We start from the raw sequence: 12,175 nt of genomic DNA, 5'->3' as shown, positions 1-12,175 counted from the left end.
GGACCCAGATTGTTGGGGGCAATTAAGCTGAGTTTGTAATAATGCCACTTGGGGGTGTGTGTGAAAGCCCTAATAAGCAGGCATATACATAGAATGAAGGCTACTGCTAAGCTTGTAAGCCACCCTGGGTCTTCGGAGAAGGGCGGGATATAAATGGAATTTTTAAAAAAAAATCAGCCACCTTTCAGTTACTTTGGAGTGCAAGTTCTATAAAACTTCTTTCTGCTATACTGCCTGGGAATAAGGAAACTAACCATAAAGAGGGAAACAGATTGCCCTTCCAAGCTGGGAGGACTGAGAATCTGACTTATTGCCTGGGTTTGCCAAGCACATTTAAATAACGAATTTAAAGACCCAGCAGATGAACGCTAACTAAGGCGAGTTTTAATCTTACATTTTTAGCAAGTTACGTGAACCCAATGTTTGATTATTTTATGCTTTGTTATTTATTAAATTTGTATGCCGCCCATCTCACTATCGAAATATTCAATGCATTATGCGAACTAAGCAAACGGTTTAATAATGCCGAGCGAGAGCACTCAAGCCTGTTTCACTCAGTTCATTCATTGGCTTACTTATTGTAAACCTTGCTTCAATTACGATATGGTGTATTGTAAGTGATTTATAAAGTGATGTATGAAGCAACTTGAGAGAAGTATTAAGAAAGTGCTAGAAGGATAGGCTACTGCCCCCAAACATATTACATGTAGACATCAGATATCTGCCATAAAGTTTTTATTTATTTATTTTAATCCCATTTATATCCCGCCCTTCTCTGAAGACTCAGGGCGGCTTACAAACTAAAGCACAAATCAATGTGCTTAGCAATAACCTTCATTCTATGTATATGCCTGCTTATTAGGGCTTTCGCCCCCCCCCAAGTGGCAAGGTTGACTCATCCTTCCATCCTTCCGAGGTAGGTAAAATGAGGACCCAGATTTTTGGGGGCAATTAAGCTGACTTTGTAATAATGCCGCTTGGGGTGTGTGTGTGAAAGCCCTAATAAGCAGGCATATACATAGAATGAAGGCTACTGCTAAGCTTGTAAGCCGCCCTGAGTCTTCGGAGTAGGGCGGGATATAAATGGAATAAAAATAAAATAAAAATAAATAAAATTATTACAAAGTCAGCTTATTGCCCCCAACAATCTGGGTCCTCATTTTACCTACCTCGGAACGATGGAAGGATGAGTCAACCTTGAGCCTGGTGGGATGCGAACCTGCACTAATTGCAGGCAGCTGGTGTTACTTAAGGAGGCATTAGCCCACTGCTCCACCAAGGCTCTTTATAATAAAGTTTCCTATAAAAGTCTGCCCAACTTTGCCTCCAAAGACAAGATATCCAGAGTTCTTTCCCTGATGCTGACAGAACGCCAGAGACATTTACCTGTTTGCCAGGATGGAGTGCGAAACTGGGAGAGCAAGGAGGAAGCAGAAGGGCCTGGCTGTGGTGCCCGTGACTCTAGAGCTGAAATGAGGTTCATGACAGAGGCATCGGGGGTGGCACTGCTGGCATGATGGAGCCCAGTCTCGAATAAGCCAGAAAGACCTAAAGGAGGAAATGAAAGAAAGAAGAAATAAAGGATGTGAAGTGCCGAGAATCAGTGAAAAGGAGATGATAGATACAGCAAAACAGGAAGAGGTTCATCACAGGAGGCAAGCAAGGGAACCTACAATGCCTGTCAGAGGAACCACAGAGAGACAAGGCAAACATTAGACATCAAAAGGCACAGCAACTATAGAATACTTATTTTAGTGCAGAAGGGAGAGTTGCAATCAGTCAAAAGCCAGGCACATTGGGGGGGGGGGGAGAATGAGAAACTATTGACCCAACAAACATCTGGTAAAGAAGAGAGAAGAATCAAGCAAGCTGAACTGAAGAACATACGAGGAACTGGGGGGACCTGGGGCTGTGTGACAGAAAAGCCAAGCCTGGATCTTAGAGAAGCTGAGGAACTTAGGACCAAAGGTTCCCTATCTGAGCAGCGTGTATCTTTTCATGTCTTAAACATGGGGTACAGTTTTGGTTAATCAATACCAGCTGCCAGAGCAGTCTGAGTCTGAGCATTTCATTCGAAGGTAGACTAGTTTGAAACAGAACTAAACAGCAGAAAATGCCAAAACAGTGGCCCTAGGGTAGAGAACAGCAAAACTAAAGCATGAAAGAACAGGTCAACAACCTTCCTTAATTTTCCCTATGCCACTGTTCTTCTGGCTGACAGTCCAACCTATGTTCTAGTTAAGAAAACCTATGTTAAGCGTATTTTAAATATTAGCTTGGTAATGCAGAGATTACTCTTGGAATAAAAAAGGGATAGAAAAGGTAAAATAAATAAAAGGAAGCTGAAAGTAAAGCAAAATAACTTCAGTCTATCCAGATCAGCACAGAGGGAACATATGAAAAAATGAGCAGGAGAGAGAAGAAAGAGAAGGATACTTAAAAAACATTTATTGCTAAGGCTTCAAGAGAAATGGCAAGACAGCTACCATACCTGCTGGGTGATGGTTTGTGGCATAGCCCTGCAGAGGATGGGGAGTGGCATATGCTTGGCGGTGTAAAATATCTGTGTCTGGATGTGAGCTTCGGGATCCGCCATACACCAAGCTGAATGAGAGAGAAACAAGGCTTCAGACATGGCAAGAGAACTGGGACTTGTAATATATGCCACATTCAATATCTCAACGGAATACACTAAAAGAGTTCCTTCAAAAATCAGCAAAAGCGGACTAGTTTTCCTGCAGATCTGTGAACTGAACCAAGAGGAAAAAGGGGGAACAACGAGAAGCAATCATTTGGGAAGTATTGATTTTGAGTGCAAAGGAGTATCTAATACTTGTGTACTTCTAAAGTTCAGATTCCCTGTTCATCTATATCCTCTTTACACCTTAAGCAATTGTAAGCATCACTTCATAAGTGTAACACTGAGCTGATCAATACCTTTTGTTTTCAAGATGAACAAGATCATGTTTCTGACTAAGACAGACTGCAGGCTGATGATTATTATGGGGAAATCAGAAGCCCATAAACGTATGGTGCAACTTTCTTTCCCTGTTTTCGATGCTCACAAAAACCTGTCCTGGACAGGAATTCACTTGTGCAGGAAAGAAGACTGGAATGCGTAATAAACAATGATGCATGATAGGAAATATGGTTCCCAGGCCTTGGTTTCCCAAAGCCTCAGTATCTGACCTGTATCATTCCTTCTCCTATTGCCCTTGTGCGGGGAGACCCAATTGCCTAGCCCAGCGGCCAAACACAGCTGAGAGAAAAACATCCTTAAGTTTACTCTGCTTCTGAGTCCCAGGCACCCCCAACATTTTCCTGTCTTTAACTGCAATTCAATCAGCTCAGATCTGCTTTGACTTTTGTACATAACCTGCCATTCTGCCAGTCAAACATTCCCTTGAATAAACTCCCAAAATATTTCCAAAATATTTTGCGTTATTAAAACAAGACACAAACTTAATTTCTAAATCAATTATGCAACCCCGATAGAAAATGGTGCACTCAGGAGGCCTGAAATTTTCTTCCTTACATCAAGATACCGATATCTTCTGCTTTTCAGTCCCTAGAAGTTTCATGCCCTGATCCTGAAAAGCCTGGGACACCACTTATGAAAACACATGCATACCAGTCCCAAAATCCATGGCACAGTCTACTCAAATATGCCCCACTGAGTTCGGTACTCTTGTCTGCGTATGCAAATGTATTAGCCTTCTCCAACATGGTGCCCTCCATTACGAGGCGAGAATACAACTTCCACAATTTCCAACTATATTTCCCTTCTCAAGTCAGGGAAGGCTAGAGCAGAGGACTGCAGCTGCAGTTAAGCCTACATAGCCATCCATTTGGATAGTATTTTTTACAGGTTCAGGTGATTTTATATGGGTCTCTCTTTTTAAATATATTTCTTTAAAACAGGAGGTCGTTTCCCCCAGCTCTGCAAAAAAATATCTATATAAATGGTTTCAATCCTACACATCAGGCTAAGCTCTTTGCTTATAGGCTCTCTTTGGGAGCTATCTGTATATATATAATTATATGCAGTGCTACCACTCCCATCCTTCCAGCACCAAACCAACCAGACACCGTTACTTATTCTCTGTGTTGAGGCATGTGCCACAATTATGCACGTGCCATGCAAGAAATGCAGGAAGAGCCCTGGGACAGAAGAAGCAGCATGGGGTGGTGCACCTCCCTGTAGAGAGGAAGAGAGCAGATGACTTGCTAAAAGTAAGCGTGCCTGTCTCAGGAATGCAACTACCTGCAGGAAATTAAAAGCACAAAAATAAAAACCAAAAGCTTACACAGAGCAGAGAAAGTTACAAAAGCAGAATGAGTGCTGATGGAGGCCAGCTGAACAAGCCGCTCTCCGAACACAGGTTGCTGCCTGTAGCGTCACTGTGGTGAGACAGTGGACTGCAGCACAGCAAACTGGAAAGGGCCATTCTGCAAAGGGTTACAGTAAACAGGAAATAAAGAGATATTTTCATTCATACAGTGAGATCTCAGTTCCTCCCTTGCTTGAATGCACTGGATCAATATTGGAATGTAAGGCAGAAGGAGAAAGAATGGAGCAAGAAATGGTTGGAGCAAGAAATGGCTGGAGCACATCAGCGTTGGCATCCACTGGAAAACTTTCTTTTTCCCATTATTTCTCAAGAGGAAAAACCTAGGTTAACAAAGAGACAAAGCAAGCACCTGAACATTTGGTAGCAAATAGCAAACAATGCAGATGCTTATTTCAATACCTGACATTCTATTACAAAATATTGTAATGTATTCTGTATCCAGGGTTGTACAGAAGGAAAAACAGGGTTTTATTTCAGTTTTTAATATGTTACGTGGTTTTGTAATTGTTATATTTACCTTCACAGACATGTTTAATGAAATAAATCACAATTGTTCTTGAACAGAGTGTGTGTGTGTGGGGGGGGGAACCTCCATTTTTTTTATCAGTTTCATAACACTCAACCCAGACGTGTGAATCAAATCTCTTCCTGTTGTGCCCTGGCTACAATTCCTGCCATCTTTTGCAACTTTTATACCTATGGTCCCCACTAGTTGGAGATGATGGGAGCTGTAATTTAACACATCTGTAGTAAATCAAATTGGAAAAAGAGCCTTGGATCCTACACACAGAGAACAGATTCATACGTAACACTAAACTATAGCATTTTTTAACCAGAATCTGGTTCACACATATTCCTAAGCAATAAATCATGAATTGCAAACCACAAAATGTATTATCACACAACCATACTAAGTTAAATCCACACAAATTACATTCTAGTTTAATTGTGAGATCAGATTCTTCTCCTACCCCTCACAAACACAAGCACCAGTGCTTAACTCTCAGGTTAACCTGGAGATGAAAATGACAGGCACAGCTTACTACCATGGTGGAGAGGCCTATAAATTTTAACAACATCACAATAAACACATCTAAGCACTATGTCCCCCCAAAAGCATTAGCTATTCCAAACTAAGAAACTATTAATGCAGTTGAGTGCCTCTTCTAGGCTGACTCAAAAGCATATTAATATGAAAAAGTGAACAGAACAGCAAGCATTTAACTAATTACATATTCTAATCCCTGCAATTTCTTTAAAATGAAAAAGCTACTTGAGGATACCCTTCTCTATCCCTTTCGTAGGGTACCTTGGCCTAAAACAATAACCTGGCTTCTTCCACTCTTGAAATAAATCTTTCTGTTATGCTTGCTTCCCATATATGAATGGTGACCATTGAGGGTTTAAAAGATGTGGGCAGTAGTTTTTGAAGGTATGCAATCAATTCCTTGCAGAACTGTGCATCCACAAAAATTAGCAGCAATATGTAGCAGTAATATAAAACAAAAGAAGTTTGACGTTTTGCAATTTTCCCCCTAGTTCTGGAAAAAAAAACAGAGGAAAGTAGGAATGGAGGAAGAAAAGTACCATGGAAACATTCCAGGAGTTTGGCAAAATATTTTATGAGCCTTATTCAAATAATTTTTGATGCCATGAGGATTCGGAATAAATGCATAGGCCCTTTCTTAAAGAAATATGCTTTCTACATTACATTCTGTCCGCTATGGACAGCTATACTATTTTCCTTGATGCAACAGTCTGCATAAATGAATGCATCAAGTTCCCACAACTGCTAACAGAATAAAGCCTATGCCAGGGGTAGGCAACCTCGGCTCTTTTATGACTCATGGACTTCAACTCCCAGAATTCCTGAGCCAGCATAGCTCAGCATAGCTGGCTCAGGAATTCTGGGAGTTGAAGTCCATGAATCATAAAAGAGCCGAGGTTGCCTACCCCTGGCCTATGCCAAACTATACAGTATTCAAAGTACTACCAATAAGCAGATAACAGATGCAAGAAGCAGATGGAATAAGGACTGCAAGCTGCAGAGGGATGGATGAGGGCAGGGGGGAAAAAAGCACATAGCATTGCAAAGTACAACTGCTGTTCAAAGTATGATCTACCACACAAGGCAGCCCATCAATGAGATTTCTAGACTTTCAAACCTGCAAAGTTATAAGCTAGGGGTGCTTCGGCTTTAGTCCAGTTGCTTGGGCTGCCATACGAACATAATTCATAGTGGATGCAGAACACAGAAACATAGGGGGTCCTTACTGATGTGAAGAGATGCATCAGTTCCTAGTAAAATTCCAGCAGTTAACGACAATAGCTTGAGAATCAACGTTGAAGAAGCAGTTGAATTACTTGTCTAGCTCATTACCGTTTCTCTTTATTTTTTGAAGCAATTCGCAATATATAAAATATGCAAAATAAATCTGTACAATTTGTTATTTTTGAGTCAATATTTGAATAATCTCAGTATTTGTTTTTTTTTAACGTGCTAATTACAAAAATCCCAGCAAAAGACCAACCAGTACAATCTTAGATAGTATATGTGACTCATTAGAGCAGGGGTCCTCAACCTCGGCAACTTTAAAACTTGTGGACTTCAACTCCTGGCTGAGGAATTCTGGGAGTTGAAGTCCACAAGTCTTAAAGTTGCCAAGTTTGACGACCCCTACATTAGAACACAGTAGCAGAAAGATCTGTAATATGTATGCGTATGTGATATCATAGTATACTACGACTTTTAAGGGAAGAAATATTTACTTTTGTGGATCCAACATCTATACATAATATACACGCCGGTAAAGCATGCATGCAACATCAATAACTCTATATCCTAAGGATTTTCAGGAAATCTGGGAAGGAAAGCATGACCCCTTAAAGGCCAAGTAAAAGATTAGAAAAAACATAAGACATGAATGAGAACCAAGTTAAACTGAAGAGGCCAAATTAATTTAAAAAAAACAACAACAATATACTTTAATAGTAGCCTTCTCAGTTTTTTCTCACACCAGCTCATTCTGTGACTTTTCAAATTAAGCTTGCTAACGGCTGCTCCATTGTTGTTTTTTTTAATCCCATTTATATCCTTCCCTTCTCCAAAGACTCAGGGCGGCTTAGAATCTAAAGCACAAATCAAATGTGCTTAGCAATAGCCTTCATTCTATGTATATGCCTGCTTATTAGGACTTTTGCCCCCCCCCCCCAGCAGCATTATTACAAAGTCAGCTTATTGCCCCCAACAATCTGGGTCCTCATTTTACCTACCTCGGAAGGATGGAAGGCTGAGTCAACCTTGAGCCAGGTGGGACTCGAACCTGCAATAACTGCAGGCAGCTGGTGTTACTTAGGGAGGCATTAGCCCACTGCTCCACCAAGGCCCTTGTTAACTGATGCTTAAGGTGTACTTTTAGTGCTCACAGCGAAAAGCATTCATAAAGTGAAAGGAAGGAAAATATTCATCTTTTCTCTAAGGCCCTGAGTATTTAAATTAGTAAATTTTAGGGCAGGGGGGTGAACACAAATGTCATGGAGTAATGACACTTATTTCCAAGGCTACCTAAAACATTCATTGACCTAATCATAGAACCAACTTACCTTTTACTCAGAAGTACAGAGAAAAAGATCAGTCCTCAAAACTCCCTGAAAGCTGTGCCCTTTGACCTAACTGTCAACTTTAGACTGATGAGGCTTTGCTGTATGGAAGCAGAAGAGGAGCAAAGACTTGTCAAAATATATATTCTGCACATGCTCTGATGTACTTTTTTAACATAAGACTTGCAATACAGTCAGTACAGAATGCACTGCATCCAACATATACCTTTATTTTCAAAAGGAAGAAAGGCATCTGGATCAAATTCAAGAAAATCACCCCAGTCCATAGCTTTTAAAGGGAGCCAGCAAAGGTAAGATACTCACAGAACTACAAGCTGGATAATGAAAGTGTGTACAGGTCGTCCTCAACTTACAACAGTTCGTTTAGTGGCCATTCAAAGTTACAACTGCACTGAAAAAAATGACTTGACCATTTTTGGTCGTGACTTATGATTTATGACCATTGCAGCATTGCCGTGTTTAAGTGATCAAAATTTGGATGCTTGGCAACTGATTCATATTTATGATGGTTGCTGTGTCCCAGGATCATGTGATCACCTTTTGCAACCTTCTGACAGGCAAAGCCAGATTCATTTAACAACTGGGTTACTAACTTAACAACTACAATGATTCACTTAACAATTGTATCAAGAAAAGTTGTACAATGGGACAAAACTTACTTAACAACTGTCTCACTAAGCAACATAAATTTTGGGTTCATGTGTGGTCGGACGTTAAGGACTACCTGTATTTTAATACACACTAGGCCCCAAAGCCTCAAACTTTTTCTATGCCTTCCCTGAATTGCAAATACAATTGTTCAAAATATACAAATGTAGCCGAACTGACTGATGGATCACTGTTAGATAAACCTTGTCCCACAAGTACGAAAAAAAGGAGGAAGAGGTTGCTTTAAAGAGAATAGTTGAGAAATCAAATGCTTAGAAACTGGGAGGCTTTTTCCTCCAGAGAAGAACTGTAGCAATCACAGAGTTATAGACCAAGATTTCTTTGTTATACAGATATGTTTATGCATATAGAAGAGCAATGTGTTAGGATGGTTTTGCTACAATTCTCATTTTAGATAGATGCACATTTTAATTAATGTGCAATACAAAGATTAGTGTGGTTGAACTCTACTCGAAAGCCCAGAGTCTTTATACTAGCTCATCTGTAATCTAAGACCTCACTTGTTTTGACTCCAGCTTCATTTCCCAGAAAAACCGAGGGGTTTGATCCTCAAAGCTCTGTAAACTAAGACACTAGACCTCACGCTGTTTCCAACAGAGCTAGGACCCAGCTTTCCCTTTTGTAAAATGCCAGTTTTTGTCATTATTCCAGACTATCTCATCATGTCACCTTTCAGATACAGAGGAATCACAACATCTAGAATTCACAATCTACTCATTTATTGGCTGAGTGGCTAGCAGTTCTGAGTGTACTGATCTCAACACATAAATGCTGTACTATGCATTCCACTGGTGCCACAAACTCATTTAAATGTTCATGTGCAAACCCATCTGTGCACAGTGTTAGCCTAGCAATACTACTAGTACTTTAGTCCTCTCACCCATCCCATAAATTATCGGCATCATATTGCTGTATGGATGCTAAAATAACAATAAATGCATGGCAGATGCCTGGTATTGCGGTCAATATATTCCTGTGGCTATTGCCACATTTAAATCAAAATTTGTTACTCCTTTCTTATCAAAAATAACACAACACATCACAACATCAACACAATGCATACAGCCTTGGGGGAAAGAATCAGTTTGTTTGACATTGTGCTTAGGATAGCTGTCCCTGACCTGGCACCCTCCAGATGTATTGGATGGCAACTATTATAATCTCCATTTGTGGTCCAAAACACCTGAAGGGAAGGCTGAACACCATAGCAGGGAAGGCTGACCTAGAATAGAGAACAAGATATATTCATAATAATCTCTTTCAAACATAAAACATAGACTCATATAAGGTGGTATCACTGCATTCCCTCACCTATCAAGATTTAGGTGAAGATACAAATTAGAAATATGTTGAAATACTATAGCTACTGGAAAAACAGATGAGTTGTACATTAAGAAACATTCTCGTGGAATTTTAAAATGTGATACAGAGTATTTAAGACTTATTCAGAAAGCGAACTAGAGTTAATAAAATTCCAAATTCTTGGGTCATCTACAGTGGAGGCAAGGATGAGCATATCAAAGCAGAGATTCAGATGAATGTATGGGGTCCTTACTCAAGTAAATAGCTACTAAGTTGCTCTTTGGAAAAACTACTACTACTACAACAAAAATTGTGTCTAGCAAACAAAAAATATGAAAAATTCATGTCTGGTCAGAAGAACTTGACCTCTCACATTTCTATATGAATAGGGAGACCAGATTTGTAATCTTGTGGAAACTTTAAAAAATATCTCATTTATTATACATGGAAAGAAGATTCCAGCCAGAAAAGTTTAGAATTTTACATCAGTCTCAATCTCTCCCTTGTTAAGCCTATTGGATTTTGGGGACCAACTCTTACCTTCTGCAACTCTCTTCTGCAAAATATGTCCTTACTGGCATAAACCATACAAATCACTATAACCAAGTGTCCCAGTTTACAGGAAACATAAAGAGAGTTACAGGCCTGCAGCTGCTCATCTGCATTTTACCTGATACACACACATAAAGAATGGGAATACCCAGAGTTCCCAAAGTCAACAATTTCCTTTTCACATTTAGCAAGAAAGCCTTTATTTAAATACTCAGCAATTTGAAGACTTGCTACCAAAAATTTTTAGCTACCCTTACCTACTGCCATATATTGGGAGAGATAGATGCATGTTGGAACATACAGGAGAATACGTATAGATAAAGCAGATGCCTCCCATATTTCCAAAATTAGAGAGATTCTCCAAATGTCTAATCTCCTTAGGTACAAGGAAGGGATATTAGTCTTCCAAAATAATGCTGATTTTCCCCCCCTCCCAGATTAATGTTCCTTCCCCAAACCATGGAGGCCAAAGCTTATTGCTTTGTTTCATATAGAGATAGGCAATGAAATGAAATGTCCTTCATGCCCTAAACAGGGCAGGAGAGATGTCCTCCACGGAGCATCTCACTAATGAATACCCCACTAGGGGTAGAAAAAGAGGAACCACAAAGGCATCACACTGTGACTCTCACTCACCCTTCACCTGTAGGGAATCAGAGCACTTTCTCCCAGCAGGGCTTACCGGGTTGCTGTGCATGAGGAGAACTGAGCATCAACCACCTTTTCTTCCTCCCCTATCCTTTGTACACCAATTTCTATCCCATGTCGCTACTACCTTGCCTCTACCAGCGCCAAATGGGGTTGCACACGTCAGTGGGTCCCCCATCCCACCATGGAGAAGCCTGCACGGGCCGCCTCCTCCTCTCCCACCCTCCTCCTCTGCAAAAGACGACCCTTCCAGGAGAGGGACGCCCCCAAGACTGCACCCCAGTGCCATGCCGCTGGCAAAGGAGCCAAGTCCCGCCGGCATTCCTTTCCCCCGAAAGGTTGCCCGGGTTCTGCCCTCCACTCTCCTCCCTCGATCCCACTTCCAGGCCCAGGGAAAGAGGCCTATGCAGAAGCAGAGGAAGGGCTGGAAGGAGAGATGTTGCCGTGCTTTATCCCCGCCAAGACCGGTCTCTCCGGCACTGCCCGGGAAAGGGGGAAGAGATCCCTTTCCCTCCCCTTCACCACCCCCGGCGGCCTGACCTGGCCTTGGCCGAGCGCTCGTAGCTCCATCCCGGGCCGGCGCCCAGCGGATCCCCGAAGCCGGCGCTGGGGTAGTTCCTATCCATGGGGAGTGGGCGCCGGGGAGCGAGCGCCTGGGGCCGGCCGCGGTCCGTCGGTCGGTTCCTCGACTAGTCGGGGAGCTCCTGCTCCTCCCCCCGCGGCGTCGGTCGAGGGGGGGGCGATCGGGGAGGAGATCGGGGAGGGGTGTCCCTCCTCCTCCTCCTCCTCCCCCCCTCGGCCGCTGCACTCCCCCACTCGGCCTCGGCTCAAGCCGCGGGCTGGCGCTAGCGCTCGGGCGGCTGGAGGAGGAGGAGGCAGCGGCGGCGGTGGCGAGCCTCTGGGAGGCGGCTCATGGTGCAGCCATGTTCGCTGGGCGTCTGTCTGCGCTCCGCTCCGCTTCCTCCCACAATCCCGTGCTGGGGAGAGGAGGAGGAGGAGGAGGAGGAGAAGGGGGAGCGAGTGAGCGATGG

The 12,175-nt window shown here is 42.3% G+C and overlaps 1 protein-coding gene across 1 annotated transcript in view; it reads right to left on the bottom strand.

Moving 5' to 3' along the window:
• The window catches only part of PRR12 (proline rich 12), a 38,103-nt gene extending 26,160 nt beyond the window's left edge, over positions 1 to 11,943 (bottom strand). The window contains exons 1-3 of the mRNA XM_083377858.1: positions 11,685 to 11,943; positions 2,492 to 2,604; positions 1,387 to 1,548 (exon numbers count right to left, since the gene is read on the bottom strand). Of these exons, the coding sequence (XP_083233984.1) occupies positions 1,387 to 1,548; positions 2,492 to 2,604; positions 11,685 to 11,770 (361 nt within the window). The 5' untranslated portion in view covers positions 11,771 to 11,943. The remainder of the gene's footprint in view (positions 1 to 1,386; positions 1,549 to 2,491; positions 2,605 to 11,684) is intronic.
• Positions 11,944 to 12,175: the final 232 nt, after the last annotated feature.

Source organism: Vipera ursinii (genome assembly GCF_947247035.1).
Source record: "Vipera ursinii genome assembly, chromosome: Z".
NCBI classification, from domain to species: Eukaryota; Metazoa; Chordata; class Lepidosauria; order Squamata; family Viperidae; genus Vipera; species Vipera ursinii.
Note: the sequence above shows the minus strand (reverse complement) of the source record. Positions and strands in the feature narration are given on the sequence as shown.